Source organism: Mustelus asterias, chromosome 20 (genome assembly GCF_964213995.1).
Source record: "Mustelus asterias chromosome 20, sMusAst1.hap1.1, whole genome shotgun sequence".
Classification (NCBI taxonomy): Eukaryota; Metazoa; Chordata; class Chondrichthyes; order Carcharhiniformes; family Triakidae; genus Mustelus; species Mustelus asterias.
The window spans coordinates 75232177-75254134 of record NC_135820.1 but is presented as its reverse complement, the minus strand read 5'-3'; the positions used below and the strand labels follow the sequence as shown (position 1 = coordinate 75254134).

General features: G+C 45.5%; 1 protein-coding gene across 1 annotated transcript; it reads right to left on the bottom strand.

The window, feature by feature from the left end:
- Positions 1-383: 383 nt before the first annotated feature.
- rem1 (RAS (RAD and GEM)-like GTP-binding 1) lies at positions 384-21637 on the bottom strand. Its single transcript, XM_078236872.1, has 5 exons — positions 21520-21637; positions 12697-13076; positions 7115-7191; positions 3773-3977; positions 384-2371 (listed from the first exon to the last, which is right to left on the bottom strand). The coding sequence occupies exons 2-5, from the start codon at positions 13064-13066 to the stop codon at positions 2094-2096; spliced, it is 930 nt and encodes a 309-aa protein (XP_078092998.1). The 5' UTR covers positions 13067-13076; positions 21520-21637; the 3' UTR covers positions 384-2093.
- Between the last annotated feature and the right edge of the window lie 321 nt (positions 21638-21958).

Sequence of the window (21958 nt, the reverse complement as noted above, 5' to 3'; positions counted from 1 at the left end):
TACATTTATCTTGGCTATCCCATCTAACCTACAGATGTCGGGACACTAAATGGCAATTTCAGCATGGCCTATCCACCTAACCTGCATGTCTTTGGGCTGTGGGAGGAAACCGGAGCATCCGGAGGAAACCCACGCAGACACGGGGAGAACATGCAGACTCCACACAGACAGTGACCCGAGACTGGAATTGAACCCGGGCCCTGGCGCTGTGAGACAACAGTGCTAAGCACTTGGGCACCGAGTCACTTGAGGGGCCGAATGGCCTACTCCTGTTCCTATTTGCTATGTTCCAAGGTTCTGCTCTTCTCCCATTACCTGCTCACCTATCGTGCGTCTTACTTTCAATTTGCACAAATTTGAGTTGAGACGCACCGTTTGAAGTCTATCAGAACAGTTAAGCTTTTAATTCCAATGACAATCAGAGCCTTGTTTCTTGAAGCTGGAATGGATTCAGTAACCACAATTCTGCTCTCCAATTCTCCAATGCAAGCATTCTTCAGCCACCTTCCAGTCTCCTTTGAGCAGGGAATGAGACATGGGCTTCATCCCTCCAGAGAGAAGCAGACTGATGTGACCCATTAAGAGCTTCTCTTTCCATCACTCTCCCTACCTCACTTCGGCATTATTGGCGGAACACTTCAATTCCAAATGATAGTCTATTTGGTGGATTAGTTGAAAATGGACTTACCAATCACAATCACCAAGGATCCTATTTTTTTAAGATTCATTCATGGGATGCAGACGTCACTGGCTGGGCCAGCATTTATTACCCATCCCTAATTGCCCTCGAACTGAGTAGTGGCCATTTAAGAGTCAACCACATTGCTGTGGGTCTGGAGTCATGTGTAGGCCAGACCAAGTAAGGACAGCCTTAAAGGGGCATTAGTGAACCAGATGGGTTTTTACGACAATGGTTTTGTGGTCATCATTAGACTTTTAATTATAAATTTTATTGGATTCAAATTTTGCCATCTGCCGTGGTGGGATTTGAACTTGGAACATTACCCTGGGTCTCTGGATTATTAGTCCAGTGACAATACCACTATGCCACTGTCTCCTGCCTCCCATTCAGTGCTTGGTGCCAGTTCTACATGAGGTGAGCCAACTCATTTGAGGTTCATTCACTGCACGACAAGACCTTGTGTAGGACAGTCCCTCAGGGAACTGGAAACCGTTACACCCATGAGATAATTGGAAATAATATCTCCATGACTTAAATGTGATTGATCGTTAATCTAAACTTTACAAAGAGTCTGAGAGGCATAAGGCTGTAACTCCCTAAAATGTTATGGAAATTAGATATTCTGAGGCAAAAACTATTGCCTCAGATCTTACAACATCCCCATTCCCCAGGCTACCTCCACCCGATCCCACAAAATAAAACCTGACCATATGTAAACACTGCAGATATAAAGATTCATCAACTTGGCTTTTGGTCTTGGGTGCCAAATGCGGAGACATTTATCACAGCAATTAGCAGGAGGGCGTCGGACTCATTTGTCTTCCAACTTTCAGACTTGTACTGACAGGCAACGGGCTTAAGCAGAAGGTGGACAAAATATTCCACTAAAGGAAATAACAAGAAAATATCTTCTGCAGCTGAGAAGTGAAGGAGGTCAAAGCCTCGTTTGTCCCAAGCATTAACCAGCAGAATTCTTTCCACGAATATACCATTTTTTGCTTGGTTCATGTCACAAACACGACGTTGATGATTTTATCTCCTTTTTCACACGGGGCAGGTTCATGAAGAAGTTGCAGAAACCCATCCTGTTGGTCACATCTCCCAAAGATTTGCCCGTCTTTCGCTTATCCGATTTCTTTAATTGGGGTGAAGCCACTCGGTCACACGGGTCACTGATGAGAGATGTCAGGTTAGGAACTTTGTTCTGACATAATGGGCAGGGTTTTACGGCCTCACTCATCCAGAAACCGTAAAATTCCGCCCAAGGTCAACGGGCCTTCCCATGGTCCGCCCCTCGCCTGCTCCGATTCCTGTAGCGGGCGGGCTGGTAAAATTCCGGCCAATTAGTCAGTAGTGGTTCCCGTTCCCCCCCCCCCCAACTATTGGGTGGCTTCTGAGGAATTCTGTGTATTTACAACACCGAGAGGTCATGACAGGATTTTGACCTTGCTCTTAAGGCCATCTTCTTGTTGTTTTTTGCCACAAACTTGTCCAGAAACCGACGGGCTTTCTTGGTGATGCTTTCCTTCCTCTTGTGAGTGGCCATCCTCCTCTCGTTGGCCTCCTTGCTGTCCCTCCTCAGCCGTATTTGCCGCACGATGCCTTCGAAAAGCTCCTTCACGTTGTGATGCAGAGCAGCAGAGGTCTCGATAAACTTGCAGTCAAAGACCACAGCACAGGCCCGGCCCTCTGCAACAGAACAATGAGACGTGGGATCAGACACGCTGCCTTTGAAGACATGTGGTGTGGTGTGCAATATTCAAAGCTACCAGTTTATATCCCAATCAGTGAGTGTAGTGGGAGAGCCAATTCTATCTCACTGCTACCTCCCTCAACTCCACCAATTTCCCTAAATTGTCAGACTGCTTGTCCGGTATCTAGTCCCGGAGGAGCAGAAATTTCCTCTGATTAAATATTGGGAAGATTGAAGCCATTGTTTTTGGTTTGTTCTCTCCTGACTGACTCCAGCCCTCTCCCTTGCCACAGTTTGAAATGAAACCAGTTTGTTCGCAACCTTGGTGTCACAGGTCATGAATGTAGCCCAATCCATCCCGCAAACCAGCTTCCCATCCATTGACTCTGTCTACACTTCCCGCCGCCTCGGCAAAGCAGCCAGCATAATCAAGGACCCCACGCATCCCGGACATTCTCTCTTCCACCTTCTTCCGTTGGGAAAAAGATACAAAAGTCTGAGGTCACGTACCAACCGACTCAAGAACAGCTTCTTCCCTGCTGCTGTCAGACTTTTGAATGGACCTACCTCGCACTAAGTTGATCTTTCTCTACACCCTAGCTATGTCTGTATCACTACATTCTGCACTCTCTCATTTCCTTCTCTATGAACGGTATGCTTTGTGCGCAAGAAACAATACTTTTCACTGTATACTAATACATGTGACAATCATAAATTTGACCCTGACCACAGACATGTACAATCACAAAGACCACCTATTTCCATTTCCATAACATTGCCCAATTTCACTCTGTTCGCTCCTCCTGTTAGAAACTCCTTAAAGGCTACCTCTTTGACTGAGCTTTTGGTCACCTGTGCGAATAGGAACACGTATGTGTGGCTTGGTGTCAAATTCTGTTTGACAATAAGTTCATAAAATAAGATCTAGGAGCAGAATTAGGCCATTCGGCCCATCGAGTCTGCTCCGCCATTCGATCGTGGCTGATATGCTCCTCATCCCCATTTTCCTGCCTTCTCCCCATAACCCTTCAGCCCCATTCCCGATTAAAAATCTGTCTAACTCCTCCTTAAATTTACTCACCGTCCCAGCATCCACTGTTCCTAATGCACGAGACATTTTTACTACATTAAAAGGTGCTATATAAATGCAAATTATTGCTGTAAACGGAAATAGAGTTCCACAAAATGGGAGTGAGTAGGAATGGAATGGATCCATTGGAATTCCAGCCACATGGAACAAATGGGGAGTAGCTGCCCAATCACAATTGGACAGTTTAATTGAATTCTGCTCAGACGATGAGTGTATCTGGATTTACTAATGGGTTGAGTTAAGGTGGGACACGGCGGTACTGGTTACTGTTCCCTCCCAAAGTGCACAAACTGAATGTACAAATTACCCTCGACGGAGACCTCTCGACACCGAACCAAGTCAGTCTTGTTCCCCACTAAGATGATCGGGATGTTTTCGGCTTGTCTCATTCTCCGAAGCTGGATGCGAAGTTCGGACGCGCTTTCGAAGCTGGAACGGTCAGTGATGGAGTAGACGATGATGTAGGCGTTTCCCACCTGCATGCAGTAATCCTGAACCCATGGCTCATCACCCTGGAGAGGGAAGGGATCAGGCGGTCAGCCTTCACTCAACAATTCGCGATGCCAATTTACCCAATTCCTTTCTGATAGTCATTATTTTATTCGCACTGACTGCTTTTTCAAGCTTTGCATTTTGATCTCAACAACTCACTCTTTATGGCAAATGTTTCCTCCTCACCCCTTACATAGAACATAGAACAGTACAGCACAGAACAGGCCCTTCGGCCCACGATGTTGTGCCGAGCTTTATCTGAAACCAAGATCAAGCTATCCCACTCCCTATCATCCTGGTGTGCTCCATGTGCCTATCCAACAACCACTTAAATGTTCCTAAAGTGTCTGACTCCACTATCACTGCAGGCAGTCCATTCCACACCCCAACCACTCTCTGCGTAAAGAACCTACCTCTGATATCCTTCCTGTATCTCCCACCATGAACCCTATAGTTATGCCCCCTTGTAATAGCTCCATCCACCCGAGGAAATAGTCTTTGAACGTTCACTCTATCTATCCCCTTCATCATTTTATAAACCTCTATTAAGTCTCCCCTCAGCCTCCTCCGCTCCAGAGAGAACAGCCCTAGCTCCCTCAACCTTTCCTCATAAGACCTACCCTCCAAGCCAGGCAGCATCCTGGTAAATCTCCTCTGCACTCTTTCCAGCGCTTTCACATCCTACTTATAGTGAGGTGACCAGAACTGCACACAATATTCCAAATGTGGTCTCACCAAGGTCCTGTACAGTTGCAGCCCCCTGTTAATAAAAGCTAACACACTATAGGCCTTCTTCACAGCTCTATCCACTTGAGTGGCAACCTTTAGAGATCTGTGGATATGGACCCCAAGATCTCTCTGTTCCTCCACAGTCTTCAGAACCCTACCTTTGACCTACCTTCTGGTTCTCTCGCCAATTATCTTAAATCTGAGCCCTCTGGTTACTGACCCTTCCAGCAGTGGAAAGCTTTGTCCTATCTACTCGATCAGTATCTCTATCCTATACCCGTGAGGCAGGGGCTCTGTCGCATTGCGACATGATTGGACCACCATCCATTCCCAGTAAAAAGGACACTCTGCCTATCACTCAGATGAGTGTATATGAATTTCAGTGCAACTGATGCTAAATAATCCTCAATGTGCTAAAAATTACACTGACAACCAATTTAGAGAATACAGGAACTAGGAGCAGGAGTAGGCCATCTGGCCCCTCGAGCCTGCTCCGCCATTCAATAAGATCATGGCTGATCTTTTCATGGACTCAGCTCCACTTACCCGCCCGCTCACCATAACCCTTAATTCCTTTACTGTTCAAAAATCTATCTATCCTTGCCTTAAAAACATTCAATGAGGTAGCCTCAACTGCTTCACTGGGCAGGGAATTCCAGAGATTCACAACCCTTTGGGTGAAGAAGTTCCTCCTCAACTCAGTCCTAAATCTGCTCCCCCTTATTTTGAGGCCATGCCCCCTAGTTCTAGTTTCACCTGCCAGTGGAAACAACATCTTCTATCTTATCTATTCCCTTCAATAATCTTGTATGTTTCTATACAATCTCCTCTCATTCTTCTGAATTCCAATGAGTATAATCCCAGTCTACCCAGTCTCTCCTCATAAGCCAACCCTCTCTTGATCCGGAGGGGGCACTGACAGGGTGGATGTGGAGAGGATGTTTCTGCTCGTGGGAGAACCTAGAACTAGGAGTCACCCATTTAAAACAGAGATGAGGTGGAATCTTTTCACTCAAGGGGTTGTGAGTCTCTGGAACTCTCTTCCTGAAAAGATGGTGGAAGCAGAGTCTTTGAATATTTATAAGGCAGCGGTGGATAGATTCTTGATAAGCAAGGGGGTGATAGATTATTAGGGGAAGATTTGAGGTTACAAATATACAACATACAAACTTACTATCAGATCAGCCATGATTTTCTTAAATGGTGGAGCATGTTCGAAGGGCCGAATGGCCTATTCCCGCTCCTTGTTTGTATGCTCATAAGCTGCCTAGTTTAAATTTCAAACAATGCTTGGCAGTTAACTGCCAGTCACCATCAACTGGTGCATTCTCCAAGGCAACGCCCTGATGAATCAGAGTCCGCTTGCCAATCAATCAGCACCCTCTTCTCATACAGTATAAAGTAATTGTTTATTTGACATTGGTGCTCTTGCAATTGTCCTGATGGGTACAAAATGAAAAGCTTCGACAAAGTGTCTTTTTCAGCAATGTTCAAATCTCCTAATGCTAATATTTTACTCTAAAGAGTGGACATGATGGGGCCCAATTTCGCTTCCTTAGTGCTTGCATCAAAAGAGTACAGTCAGGAACCTATGTGAACATAGTAACAAATGGGCTAATAATGGGGCAGAGAATTAATGACCTTACCCAAGCGGAGACGTTAGCGGGAAGTGCAGGTGGGGAGGGAATATATTTATCGGGGACATGGAGGGAAAAGTAAGAAAGTTGCTTAATTTGCTCAGTGCAGGTGAGCACCAACTGTTCAACTATCTCAAAACAGCAATTATCAAGGATATTCAAAAGCAATTAACTAACCGAGTCAGACAGTAATGTTTGGGGAAAGATAAAGTTGTGTGAATAAAACTCAATTTGAGGAAGAGAAAATCTCTTGGGGGGTTTAAGCACATCTGGAGTGTGATGGAATATTCTCCACTTGCCTGGATGGGTGCAGCTCCAACTACACTCAAGAAGCTCGATTCCATCCAGGTCAAAGCAAGCTGTTTGATTGGCACCCTATCCAACACATTAAGCGTCTATTACCTTCACCAAGAATGCACGGTGGCAGCCGTGTGTACCATCTACAAGATGCACTGCAGGAACTCACCATTTGGCAGCACCTTCCAAACCCTCTACCACATAGAAGAGTAATTGTCAGCAGATGCATTGGAATGGCACCACCTGAACATTCCCCTCTAATCCGCATGCCATCCCTATTTGGAAATATATCACCATTCCTTCACAGTCGCTGGGTCAAAATCCTGGGACACCCTCCCTACAGCACTGCGAGTGTACCTACACCACATGGACTGCAGCAGTTCAAGAAGGCAGCTCACCACCACCTTCCCAAGGGGCAACTAGGGATGGGCAATAAATCCTGGCCCAGCCAGCGACGATCACGTCCTATAAGTAAAAAAAGCAAATGACATTACCTCAGTTCCCCACGTATCCATCACTAATAAAGTTGTATCTTCTCCATCAACAGTTAACGTTCGTTCGTAGGTGTCCTCTGAAACAAAGGAGCAACATAGAATAATGAAGGCTGTGAGGGACATTGTGGAAAAGAAAGGTGATTTGTCCCTGTGGGTGGAAGAGGCAGTGAATCCGGCGGTCTCTAGTAATCTCTTTACTCACTTCCAGAGCTGTTCCGCCGCACAGCCTCACTGCTTCAAATCCAACAATCGCACATGCTCGATAGCCCTCAGACAGAACCACTTGCTTTCAGGGACCATGGTGCTGAGGTACGGGCATTTTTAAAATTTATTCATTTGTGGGACGTGGGTGTCGCTGGTTGGCCAGCATTTATTGCCCATTTCCAGTTGCCCTTGGAGGGCAATTGAGAGTCCATAAGACCATAAGGCATAGGAGCAGAATTAGGCCACTTGGCCCATCTAGTCATGGCTGATTTTTTTCTCATCCCCATTCTTCTGCCTTTTCCCCATAACCCCTGATCCCCTTATCAATCAAGAACCTATCCACATTGCTGTGGCTCTGGAGTCACATGTAGGCCAGACCAGGTAAGGCCGGCAGATTTCCTTCCCTAATGGACATTAGTAAATGGCAGGTATAGTTGGTTCCTCCCCAGAACAGAGGGACGAGCTTAATGTCGGGCTATCAATGGTGAGGGTGTGGGTCTGGGACAGTTACAAAGTGAAACCTCGAGGAATATATTCAATGAAACTTGGCAAATCTAACTTAGGTTCAGTCATGGTGTCGACGGTTGAGAAAGTCTCCCAGTGCCTTGGTGTTGGAGTGTCAGCCGTGGCTCCAGTGGGAGTGCCACCGCATCCCAGCTACAGATTGTGGATTCAAGACCCATGCACAGATTTTAGCAGCAAGTCTATGCTGATTCTCGGGTGCAGTAGTGTGGGGGTGCTGCATTGCCGAGGGTGCTGTTTTCTTGATGACTGCCCTCTCATGGGAATGTAAAGTATCACCTTTGCATTATTTGGAAGGAGAGTTTGGGAATTCTCCCTTAGGCATTGTGTAATATTATCCCTCAGACCACCTCGCCTGGTCATCATCACATTGTCACCTTGGTATGTCCAATATTGACTGTTGCAGTTTCGACAATACTTGAGTACTTATCTGGACATGAAGGAGTTTGACACACCCTGAAGTTATGAAAGGTGCTACATTAATGCAATTTTTTCTATTACTGTATTTCACAGGTCTTACTGGGCGGCACAGTGGCACAGTTGCATTGCTGCCTCACAGCGCCAGGGATCCGGGATCAATTCTCGGCTTGGGTGACTGTGCGGAGTTTGCACCTTCTCCCCATGGGTTTCCTTCAGAGACTCCAGTTTCCTCCCACAGTCCAAAGATGTGCGGGTTAGGTGGATTGGCCATGCTAAATTGCCCCTTAGTGTCAGGGGGGCTAGCTAGGGTAAATGTATGGGGTTATGGAAATGGGGCCTGGGTGAGATTGTGTTCGGTGCAGACTCGATGGGCTGAATGACCTCCTTCTGCACTGTAGGGATTCCATGATTCTATGAACAACACCCTCAATGCAATGGCACAAAACCAATCTTACAAATGAGGGATGGTTTTTCCCGGTGGATCTGCGTCCACTGATATCAGCAACAATAACTTGCATTTATCTAGCACCTTTAACCTATCAAAGTTATCCAAGGCACTGCACAGAGCAATTATAAAACTTGACACCCAACCATACTGGGCAATACTTTGGACAGGTGACCAAAAGCTTGGCTAAAGAGGTAGATTTGGAAGAACGTCTTAACGGGAGACAGGTGGAGAAGCCAAATGGTTTAGGGAGGGAATTCCGGACCTTGGATTGACACTAGCCAAACTGATTTCACATTGAACACTCAACCCCTTCTGGGTTCAAACCATTGTCTTGCTGGCTAATGTCTGCTCTCTTACAAGCTCAAAGTTCCTTCTAGGTTTTATCACCTCCTGATTGTGATCTGGAATGCACTGACTGAAGGATGTCTTTGCTATAGCGGGAGTAGAGTAAATGTTTACCAAGCTGATTCCTGGGATGGCAGGTCTGTCATATGAGGAGAGACTAAGTCGGTTAGGATTATGTCCACTGGAGTTTAGAAGAGTGAGAGGGAATCTCATAGAAACTTATAAAATTCTAACAGGATTAGGCAGGGTAGATTCAGAAAGAATGTTCCCGATGGTGGGGGGAGTCCAGAACTAGGGGTCATAGTTTGAGGATAAGGGGTAAACCTTTTAGAACTGAGGTGAGGAGAAATTTATTCACCCAGAGAGTGGTGAATGTGTGGAATTCACTACCACAGAAAGTAGTTGAGGCCAAAACGTTGTCTGATTTCAAGAATAAACTAGATATAGCTCTTGGGGCTAAAGGGATCAAGGGATACAGGGGTAGGGGGAATCAGGATATTGAATTCGATGATCAGCCATGATCAAAATGAATGGCGGAGCAGGCTCGAAGGGCCGAATGGCCTCCTCCTGCTTCTATGGAAGCAGGTTCAATAATAACTCTGAAAAGAGAACTAATAAATACTTAAAGCGAAAAAAAATACAGGAATCTTGAGATTAATCACGGTGGCACAGTGGTTAGCACTGCTGCCTCACAGCACCAGGGACCTAGGTTCAATTCCAGCCTCAGGGCATTGTCTGTGCGGGGTTTGCATGTTCTCCCCATGGGTTTCCTCCGGGTGCTCCGGTTTCCTCCCACATTCCAAAGATGTGCGGGTTAGGTTGATTGGCCGTGCTAAATTGCCCCTTAGTGTCAGAGGGACTAGGAGGGTAAATATGTGGGGTAATGGGGATAGGGTCTGGATGGGATTGTTGTCGATGCGGGCTTGATGGTCCAAATGGCCTCCTTCTGCACTGTAGAGAGTCTATGAATCAGGAGAGTGTGATTAATTAGATAGTTCCTTTGGTATGAACACAATGGGCCAAATGGCCTTCTCCTGTGCTGTACCATTCTATCGTTCAATGGGTAGATGATCGAAGCTATAAGGCTTTGGTGAAAGTCTGAATTGTCTTGTTACATTAGAACAAGCTTCCCTTTTTTAGTTCTATCTCTCTCTGGCCTGTAGAAAACCTACAAAAAGGAATAATCCTCCACATGTTTTTAACTCGATTGATAAAAGGTAGCATTTCTGATATTTCCAGTGCTTTATTTATTTTATTGATTCATTAGAAACCAAGTCACTAAAGCCTTTACTTCCCAAGGAGCAGAATTATTTGTGCTTAACACACAGAAGCACGTAGTTCAAATTCCAAATTTCCCTGTGGACTGTCCAATGGTATGGCTTGTTAATACAGAATGCAGCCTGTGTCAAAAACTAACGCACTCAAACATTTTCCATAACTCTGGCCTGGAATTAGGGTTGGAAAAGGGCCCCCGCGGTTATTAATTGCCTTGTCGCTCCCAGTTTCAGTTTTCCTGGTGCCACAAGGTCAGAGCAAACCCTGACCTTTTGTACCGAGAAAAAGCAGCAGCAGATTTCAGGAAATATGCAGTCAGGCCAAGCTCTCCCACTGTGTTATTCCTCAAAGCTTTTATCTAAGCCAACTCTCGCTCTCTCCTCTCCCACCGCCCCAATCATTGCTGGCTGTGTCTTCAACTGCTAACGCTCCCAACTCGGGACTTCCTTCCCTTAGACCTCTCGGCATCAAAATCCTTCTTAAAACCCATTGGACCCTTTCTCAACTCATCCTATCGTCTTTAATTGTGTCACCATGAACCGCTTTGGAATTTTATTTTTTCAATGTTAAATGTCATCATAGAATCCCGACAGTGCATGTGGATGGCACGGTGGCACAGTGGTTAGCGCTGCTGCTTCACGGCGCCAGGGAACCCCGGTTCAATTCCCAGCTTGGGTCACTGTCTGTGTGGAGTTTGCACGTTCTCCCCGTGTCTGTGTGGGTTTCCTCCGGGTGCTCCGGTTTCCTCCCACAGTCTGAAAGACGTCCTGGTTAGGTGCATTGAACCAAACAGGCGCTGGAGTGTGGCGACTAGGGGATTTTCACAGTAACTTCATTGCAGTGTTAATGTAAACCTTATTTGTGACTAATAAATAAACTTTAACTTTAACTGCAGAATGAGACCATTCGGCCCATCGACAACAATCCCACCCAGGCCCTATCCCCATGACTCCATGTATTTACCCTGCTAACCCCCCTGACACTAATTTAGCATGGCCAGCCCAACTAACCCACACATCTTTGCACAGTGGGAGGAAACCCATGCAGACATGGGGAGAATGTGCAGACTCCACAGACAATCACCCAAGGCTGGAATTGAACCCGGGTCCCTGGTGCTGTGAGGCAGCAGTGCTAACCACTGAGCCACCAAGCCAGCTGTGGTATCATTGTGATATGTTGCTGCTGTTGCATTGCTAGCTGTCTCTCAATCTGTTGTGGATTGTTTTTCCATAGTGTGTGCACTTAGCCAGACCTTTCTCTCGTGTGCTGAAACGTGTCGGAGATCAGCTACTTGGAAGTTAAGGCAGCACGCTGGCACAGTGGTTAGCACTGCTGCCTCACAGCACCAGGACCTGGGTTTGATTCCCGGCTTGGGTCACTGTCTGTGCGGAGTCTGCAAGTTCTCCCGGTGTCTGCGTGGGCGTCCTCCGGGCGCTCCGGTTTCCTCCCACATTCTGAAAGATGTGCTGGTTAGGTGCGTTGACCCAAACAGGTGCCAGAGTGTGGCGACTAGCGGAATTTCACAGTAACTTCATTGCAGTGTTAATGTAAGCCTTACTTGTGGCTCAAAAATAAACTTTAACTTAACTTTAAGTTGGCTACCCTGTAGTTCCTCACCATAGATCATAAGATCAGGTGAAGATATTCTTCATCTGTGTTTCTAGCCATTTAATAAGCTTTCTGACCAGAGGTACAAACACCCATTCACCAAGATGATGCCAGTGGTTGAAAGGATTAAGTTAAGAGGGATGTTTGCATGGATTAGGCCTGTATTTCCTTGAGTACAGAAGAGCAAAAAGTGTCCTCATTAATCAGTAAAAATATTGAATGAGAAACTATTTCCTCTGGTGTTGTTGCGGCAGGGGGGGGGGGGGGCGGGGGGAGGGGGGAGGGGGGAGGGGAGAGAGAGAGAGAGAGAGAGAGAGAACCTTTCCTTAAAATTAGAGCCAGGTTGCTCAGGCAGGATATCAGAAAGTAATCCATCACACAAAGGGTGGAGGAAATCCGGAACTCCTTCTGCTCGCAAAGTCATTGAAACCCGAATCAATTCAAATCAGCAGATCTGTCAACATCTGTGGACAGAGGAACATTAAATAGGTCATCGGCCTGAAATGTTTATCCCTTTCTCTCTCCGCTGCTGAATATTTCCAGCGTTTTTCTGTTTGGATTTTAATTTTCCAGCTCTTGTATTGATGGATTTTGACTGGGGCTGGATGGATAGGGAGGTGAGGGACAGGGTGCAGGAGTTTGTGCACATAAGCTTATATAATGGTGGAAATGACTCGAGGGGCTGAGTGGCCTTCTTCTGTTCCATTGTGCATTGGAGGGGCTGAATGGCCCTCCCTTTCCCCCGCTCTCCCATTCTTACCTCCCGAGTGCTCGCCATGTGCATCTTGGATCCCTGCAAAGATATTGGTCAGGCTGGACTTCCCCACTCCGGAGTCTCCGAGTAGCAGCACCCGGAACAGACCCTCGCTGGAGTCGCTGGAGCCGTCAGATTCCGCCGAGTCCGATGACCAGCTGCCACGCTCCCTCTCCGCTGACTGGTACGAAACCGAGTGGCCAAAGTTGGGTCTTGGTTGCCACTGGGCGGGGTGGGCCAGCAGCTCCCTCTCAGTGGTGAGGCTGCGGACAGGGTGGGCGCGAGGATGGGGGTGATGGTGAGCTGAGGGCATCGGAGAGCTGGCGCGTCTCTGCAGCTTGTCATGGCTGTCAGTCCTCTGCGTGTTCAGAGTCATATCAGCGACGCTAGAGAAAGAGAGACAGGAGGAGTAAATAGGAGATCTGGTCAGTAGCTTATCACAGCTCGGTATGTCTCCTGCTCTGACCAAGACCGCAAACAACTACAAAGGGTCGTGAATGTAGCCCAGTCCATCACACAAACCAGCCTCCCATCCATTGACTCTGTCTACACTTCCCGCTGCCTCGGCAAAGCAGCCTGCATAATCAAGGACCCCAGACATTCTCTCTTCCACCTTCTTCCATTGGTAAAAAGATACAAATACCTGAGGTCATGCACCAACCGACTTAATCTTAGATTATCATAGAATCCCTAAAGTGCAGAAGGAGGCCATTCTGCCCATCGAGTCTGCATCGACAACAATCCCACCCAGGCCCTAACACCACAACCCCACACATTCACCCCACTAATCCCTCTAACCTATACATCCCAGGACACGAAGGGGCAATTTTGCATGGCCAATCAACCTAACCTGCACATCTTTGGTCAGTGGGAGGAAACCGGAGCACCCGGAGGAAACCCACGCAGACACGGGGAGAACGTGCAAACTCCACACAGACAGTGACCCAAGCTGGGAATTGAACCTGGGTCTCTGGCGATGTGAGGCAGCAGTGCTAACCACTGTGCCACCGTGCAGCTTCTTCTCTGCTGCCGTCAGACTTTTGAATGGACCTACCTCATGTTAAGTTGATCTTTCTTTACACCCTAGCAATGACTGTAATACTACATTCTGCACCCTCTCATTTCGTACTCCCCTATGTACTCTATGAACGGTATGCTTTGTCTGTATACCATGCAAGAAACAATCCACTGTAGCCCAATACATGTGACAATAATAAGTCAAATCAAATATTAACCGTCTCCTGACGCGGGATTTCCACCATTAAACCCTGTCTTTTTCAAACCAATTTCCAGTGTTTAATCCGGTCATCATTTCCCTCTTCAATATCCACATCTCCTCTCCGAAACACAATGACATAGAAATTTCTAGACGAGAAAGATCAAGGTCCATTTCATTCCCGTCCTATGATCCTGGTAGTGCAATGATACAATGATAATGGAATTGTTGACTAATCGCAGCTATCCATCTCCTAGCAATGAGTCCACAGCAAATCCATATCACATTTCAAATAACTCCTTTACTCTCATCTTTCGTATCCTTTTGTGGGATGTGATAGTCGCAGGGAAGGCCAGCACTTGTTGCCCATCCCTAATTGCCCCTTGAAATGTCTGGCTGGAAGATTTCAGAGGGCAGTTCGGACCTTTGAGCCACAGGGAAGCCAGGATGGGATTTCCTTCCCTCAGCAACATTAGTGAACTAGGTGGGGTTTTATGATAGTTGTCACGGTCACCGTTCCAATTCCAATTCCAGATTTTATAATTGAATTTAAATTCCACCAACTGCCATGGTGGGATTTGAACCCGTGCTCCCCAGGCATTAGCCTGGGTCTTGGGATTACTAGTCTGCTGACATTACCACCATGCCGCTGTCTCCCCTCTCCCCACAGGATGCTAAAATACACTTCCATTCCATTGCACACACAATCCACCCTGTTCCAGACAGTCTAGAATCGAGTATTCAGTCCTATTGTCCCACACTCCAAGTGTCAGGAGAACAGAGAAAGAAAGATTGGCATTTATATAGCACCTTTCATGACCACAGGACATGCCAAAGTGCTTTACAGCCAATGAGGTAATTTTTGGAAGTCCAGTCACTGTTGTGAGGAAGGAAAGATGGCAGCCAATGTGCACAGAATTGTGACGATGACCAGATAATCTGTTTTTGCTGATGCTACTTGAATGATAAATTTTGACCAGGATTGAGGGGTAAACTTTGCTGCCCTTCTTTGAAATATGCCACGGAATCTTTTAATAAGGTTTAATGTCTTATCTGAAGACTGGCACCTCCGACAGAGCAGCACTCCCTCGGTACTGCACTGGAGTGTCAGGCGGGATTACATGTTCTGGAGTGGGACTTGAACCCAAAGCCTTCAGACTCTGGAGAGAGAGAGAGTGTTACTGCCATGAGCAAGGAAACCATCCAGCCAGGAAAACCGGATCATCCCATGTTTCCATATTAAACCAGTGCAGCTGACTAAAAGATTCCTATAGTTGTCTGAAGTCCCCTGGTAAAAGTGGTTTGAGTGATAGAGAGTGTACAGGGTTTTGGACTCATGGCACTGTGAGATGATCGATCTATCTTTGGGGTTAAGAGCTACTCCAGCTGAGTATCAAGACTGGTTTAATGAGGCTGCAGTTCTCTCCAATCCCAATTAATCCAACCATTCTCAAATGAGGTGATCGGCATAGAGTCAGAGAGGTTTACAGCATGGAAACAGGCCCTTCGGCCCAACTTGTCCATGCAGCCCTTCTTTTTTTAAACCCCTAAGCTAGTCTCAATTGCCCGCATTTGGCCCATATCCCTCTATACCCATCTTACCCATGTAACTGTCTAAATGCTTTTTGAAAGACAGAATTGTACCCGCCTCGACTACTACCTCTGGCAGCTCGTTCCAGACACTCACCACCCTCTGTATGAAAGAATTGCCCCTCTGGACCCTTTTGTACCTCTTCCCTCTCACCTTAAACCTATGTCCTCTCGTTTTAGATTCCCCTACCTTTGGGGAAAGATATTGACTAACTAGCTGATCTGTGCCCCTCATTATTTTATAGACCACTATAAGATCACCCCTCAGCCTCCTACGCTCCAGAGAAAAAAGTCCCAGTCTATCCAGCCTAAGTTATAACTCAATCCATCAAGTCCTGGTAGCATCCTAGTAAATCTCTTCTGCACTCTTTCTAGTTTAATAATATCCTTGCAGTAATTGAAAGAAGATTCCACATAAACAGCAACAAGATGCATTTGTGACGATACTGTGCTATATTAATATATTGTATGTTCAAGGTGGGGCTGCTTTAAACGGCAGTATTTTGTACCAGAGTCATTTTGTCTGGGAAACCATGTAGCTCAAATACTGAGAATGCAGGATGATAACTGATTTAGTTAGGAATGTGTTACTTTGTAAAATTTTGTTTATTTAGGTTCTCCTGGGATCTTTGACTAAGTAGGCAGAGTCATGTGAGTTTTAGTTAGGTGGATTGACAGTCATGTGGTTAATGGGAGGAATTAAGCTTGCAAGGAAAACAGTTTCGTTTTCATCTTAAAATAGAGGAGTTGCCGTCTGGGGCTGATGGAAGAAAGAAGTGTCTCTCTCTCTCTTTTTTTAAAGCTTTTGGAAAGCTTACTGTTAACCTAGCAAGTAGGCCTGTGTTTTGCTAATTCATTTTAAAGAGGGGTTTAAGTCTGTAAGAGAAATATTGCTTGATTGGAACTAATAGTGATAGGTTAGCAGTTAAGAATTGTATCTTGTCATGTTTAGGTATTGCTTAATTGTTAAATGTTAAGCTAATTCATTTGTTAGTTAAACTGTGTTGTTAATTAAAGTGTGTTTTGATAAAAGCTCCCCGGTTTGTCAGTAGAGTCACACCTGGAGTGAAACATCTTGATCTCACACTGATGCCAAAATAAAAAAATTGTTGTGGTCTAATCTGGCTTCAAAATTTATTTTCGGGTTTCTGATCTGGTACCCCAACACATTTTTACTGCTAATAAAATATTCCAAGTAACTTCACAGGAATATTATTAAACAAAATGGGACATGGAACAAAAGGCTTGAAGATAGAGGGAGATTTCAATGGGATTCTTTAAGAAGCTGAGAGACGGAGAGAGATCCAGAGGTTTAGGGAGACAAATTCTCTGGGCAGCTTTGGGCACAGTCACTAATGGTGGAGTGGCGAAACTTGAGGATGCACAAGAGGCCAAAACTGGATGAGCACAGTGAGCTTGGAGAGTTTGCAGCAGGAGGTGGTGGTGTAGTGGTATTGTCAATGGACTACTAATCCAGAAATCCAGGGTAATGCTCTGGGAGTCATAAGTTTGAATCCCACCACGGCAGGTGGTGAAAGTTGAATTCAATAAAAATCTGGAATTAAAAATTTAACGATCACCACTGCCAATTGTTGTAAAAACCCATCTGGTTCACTCATGTCCTTTAGGGAAGGAAATCTGTCATTCTTAACCAGCCTACATGTGACTCCAGACCCGCAGGGATGCCCCCTCATGGGCAATTAGGGATGGGCAATAAATGCTGGCCCTGTCAGTGATGCCCATATCCCATGAATAAATCCAAATCGGATACAGAAATAGGGAAGTGGTGAAATCATGGTGGAATTTGATGAGAAGTTAAAAACTGGACCAGTAGCCAATCAATGTAGGTCCACGGGCAGATGGGTAATGGGTCAACAAGTTATTATATATTTCACCTAGAAAAAAATTCTCTCATTTGTGTTCTAGTTAAAGATTTATATATTCTGTACAGTGTGATTGATTCTATCCTCACAGTTCAAGTTAAATAGCCTGATTGAACCCAAGTTAATCGTCAATCTCATCTTCAGCAAGGAATGTTGCTCCAAGAGACTCTCTTCATGGTCCTCAAACCATTCCTGCTTTTCCGATCCAGCTTCCTTGCAATAGTGACCACACTTCCAGACGTGTTGAACTGGCTGCTCTCTCTCACTAACTCAGCGGCAATAATTCAATGATTGGGTGGCATGATGGCATAGTGGTTAGCACTGCTGCCTCACAGCGCCAGGGACCCAGGTTCGATTCCCGGCTTGGGTCACTGTCTGTGCGGAGTCTGCACGTTCTCCCCGTGTCTGCCGTGGGTTTCCTCCGGTTTCCTCCCACCATCCGAAAGACGTGCTGGTTAGGCGCATTGGCCATGGCTAAATTCTCCCTCAGTGTACCCGAACAGGTGCCGGAGTGTGGTGACGAGGGGATTTTCACTTATTATTCGTGCACTGAGCAAGCCCATGGCCATTGCTGTTTAAAGTTAGTGAATTTGTGCTAAAATGAGGAAAGATGCAGTCCAGTGAATGAAGGTGAGAAATGCGACGACAGCCCTGGGGTCGCTGACGATGAGTAAGAGGATCTTTTGGTGGAAGGGGGTCATTAAACAACCAATCGTACCAAACAATTTACACCCGTACATTTCTAAATTCTGAACCTATGCTGCTGTCTGGAAGTTTCAGATTTGTTTGAAATCATTTTTCATAATGTATTTTTAATATTCTTTTACTGAATAACCTTCCTAATATTTCATAGTACTCACAGTGTTACTGTAAGCCTAATAAATAAACTTCAAACCTTAAAAAAATTATACACATTTAATCTCCTTTCTTCACCAATGGGCAGTCAGTTATTATGTAACTTCATTTCAAGATTGTTATTCAATATGTCAAACTTTAGATTCATTGGAACACATTTGCCTCTCTCTACATGATTTGTTTCATTCTCCTTTCCTCTGATAACTTCTTTTGAATTGAGGTCACCAGCAAACTTTCTGATATGAGAAGCTCTAATATTGTCCATAAGAACATAAGAACTAGGAGCAGGAGGTGGCCATCTGGCCCCTCGAGCCTGCTCCGCCATTCAACAAGATCATGGCTGATCTTTTTGTGGACTCAGCTCCACTTACCCGCCCTCCCACCATAACCCTTAATTCCTTTAGTGTTCAAAAATTTATCTATCCTTGCCTTAAAAACATTCAATGAGGTAGCCTCAACTGCTTCACTGGGCAGGGAATTCCACAGATTCACAACCCTTTGTGTGAGGAAGTTCCTCCTCAACTCAGTCCTAAATCTGCTCCCCCTTATTTTGAGGCCATGCTCCCTAGTTCTGTTTCACCCGCCAGTGGAAACAACTTCCCTGCTTCAATCTTATCGATTCCTTTCGTAATCTTATATGTTTCTATAAGATCTCCCCTCATTCTTCTGAATTCCAATGAGTATAGCCCCAGTCTACTCAGTCTCTCTTCATAAGCCAATCCTCTCAACTCCGGAATCAACCTAGTGAATCTCCTCTGCACCCCCTCCAGTGCCAGTATATCCTTTCTCAAGTAAGAAGACCAAAACTGTACACAGTCCTCCAGGTGTGGCCTCACCAGCACCTTATATAGCTGCAACATAACCTCGCTGTTTTTAAACTCCATCCCTCTAGCAATGAAGGACAAAACTCCATTTGGCTTCTTAATTACCTGCTGCACCTGCAAACCAACTCCTTGTGATTCTTGCACAAGGACACCCAGGTCCCTCTGCACAGCAGCATGCTGCAATTTTTTACCATTTAAATAATAATCCATTTTGCTGTTATTCCTACCAAAATGGATGACCTCACATTTACCAACATTGTACTCCATCTGCCAGACCCTCGTCCACTCACTTAGACTATCTATATCCCTTTGTAAACTTTCAGCGTCCTCTGCACACTTTGCTCTACCACTCATCTTAGTGTCATTTGTGAATTTTAACACACTACATTTGGTCCCCAACTCCAAATCATCTATGTAAATTGTGAACAATTGCGGTCCCAACACTAATCCTTGAGGCACACCACTAGTCACTGATCGCCAACCAGAAAAACACCCATTTACCCCCACTCTTTGCTTTCTGTTAGTTAACCAATCCTCTTTCCATGCTAATACATTACTCGTAATACCGTGCACCTTTATCTTATGCAGCAGTCTTTGGTGCGGCACCTTGTCAATGCCTTCTGGAAATCCAGATACGCCACATCCACAGGTTCCCCAATGTCCACTGCACATGTAATGTTCTCAAAGAATTCCACCAAATTAGTCAAACATGACCTGCCCTTCATGAACCCATGCTGCGTCTTCCCAATGGGACAATTTATATCCAGATGTCTCACTATTTCTTCCTTGATGGTAGATTCAAGCATTTTCCCTACTACAGAAGTTAAGCTAACCGGCCTATAGTTACCTGCCTTTTGTCTACCTCCTTTTTTAAACAGTGGCGTCACATTTGCTGTTTTCCAATCTGTGGGAACCACCCCAGAGTCCAGCGAATTTTGGTAAATTACCACTAGTGCATTTGCTATTTCCCCCGCCATCTCTTTTAGTAAATTATAAATTGTTATAAATTAAATTTTGGAGGCTTGGAGCCCTCTGAGACTCAACGTTAAGAAAAACCTATCCCCGCTACCCTTAAGACACAGGCTTTCCCATTTATCACCACTCTCCGCTTCCAATTGTCAATCCAGTCTGAAAATACTGGTAATTTTGGGGTGCGGGTTGAGACCATGATTAGTAACTAATCATTGCCTCAACCTGCACCCCAAAATTACCAGTATTTTCAGACGTTTGAAGTCTCATATGTAGAACTTCACTGAAAGTTTTCCGCGGCTGTGGGTGGCACAGTGGCTAGCACTGCTGCCTCACCAGGTTCGATTCCAGGCTTCTATCACTGTCTGTGTGGAGTCCGCACGTTCTCCCCGTGTCTGCGTGGGTTTCCTCCGGGTGCTCCAGTTTCCTCCCACAGTCCGAACGCCGTGCTGGTTAGGGTGCATTGGCCGTGCTAAATTCTCCCTCAGTGTACCTGAACAGGCGCCGGAGTGTGGCAACTAGGGGACTTTCACAGTAACTCCATTGCAGTGTTAATGTAAGCCTACTTGTGACACTAATAAACAAACTTTAAAACGGGAGTAAATTGCACTCATTGGAAATCCCTCGTCTGTCTATTGAGTTCCTGGTCTCGGAACAGCGACCGGGACATTAGATAGAATCCATTTCTAAAAAGTCAACCCTGTCTGCATCTTATAACCTCCCCACTATCCAAAGGACAAGTTCCACCTAAACTAAAAAGACAGGTTGGTTTTTTTCCCCTGTCAGTTTTCGCATGGTTGAACAATTAAACAAAAATGCCACTTATGACTGAGCCACAATATTTGAATAATTAATTTCTCTGCTCACAAGCTGGATGTGTTATAAGTTACTCCCAGAACTGGCAGTTTTCCAGGTGTCATTTTGTAACTGACCCATGGTGAATTAATTCATCCAGTTTCATCTCGAGTTTTTTAAAAAAAATACAGCAAGCAGCAATGTTCCTGCCATTATTGACATCCGCTGCAAGTATTTATCAATCCCCATCATTAATACATTAAAGTCACTGTAATAAACATTAATCTTCAGTGAAAAAGTTACTGAAATTATATTAAAAGTTGCACTTTTGAAACCCGACCATTTTCTCCCACTAGGACTCACTCCGTCTGTCCCCAAATCGTTCAGGAATGTGGGGGAAAAGAACATGTTTAAAACTTTGCAATCGGCCACACAGTGAGAATCGAAAGGCTCACTCCCTCCTCATGCCTGTTGCCTGTCCTGATATTACACACTTAGCAAGGGACTTGAAAAGTGGGAAGAAGTTAATCAAATCCTCAGTGCTGCTGAGAGAGATACAACGTCCTCTATTGTCAGACTCCCAACTTTCCCCCCACATTCTAATCCTTTCGCGTATTTCAGGAAAACCTTTGCTGCTGGGACGGTTTGCACAAAGTGGAAAAAGTTGCGTTTGTAAAGTGTGAGAGTCAAGACTTACCCGGGGTTTTAATCCTGTTTGTTTTCAGTCGGGACTGCTCAATACAGCTGCTTCGCTTTTCATTCCAGGCTGTCCCAGCAGGTCTCTGCTCCCTCATACTGGTGTCAGTCTGGGAGATATCGGAGCCAGGCAGCTCCCCTTTATAAAGCCAGCCCTGCTGTCCATGACATCAGGACCCACTGAACGTCAGTTCCTCGGCAATGCAAACACATGTGTGTGTGTGCTGTCAACTGCTCCTCTGACCCTCCAGAGGCCACTGTCTCCCTCCTTTTAAAAGACCCATTGTCCCAATTCACTGCGTGTTGACCAGATCAAAAGGGTGAAGGGAGTGTGTCAGTATCCCAACTTTTACAGATGCACCATAGAAAGGATCCTTTCCCGATGTTTCACAGCTTGGTCTGGCTCCTGCTCTGATCAAGACCGCGAGAAACTGCAAAGA

Coding starts and splice junctions, on each gene's coding strand:
- rem1 (XM_078236872.1), bottom strand. CDS start 13,066: ATGACTCTGAACACGCAGAGGACTGACAGCCATGACAAGCTGCAGAGA. Junction 3,978..7,114: donor TGGATACGTGGGGAACTGAG/GTAATGTCATTT, acceptor TTCCCTCTCCAG/GGTGATGAGCCATGGGTTCA. Junction 2,372..3,772: donor TCGAGAGGTCTCCGTCGAGG/GTAATTTGTACA, acceptor GTTCTGTTGCAG/AGGGCCGGGCCTGTGCTGTG.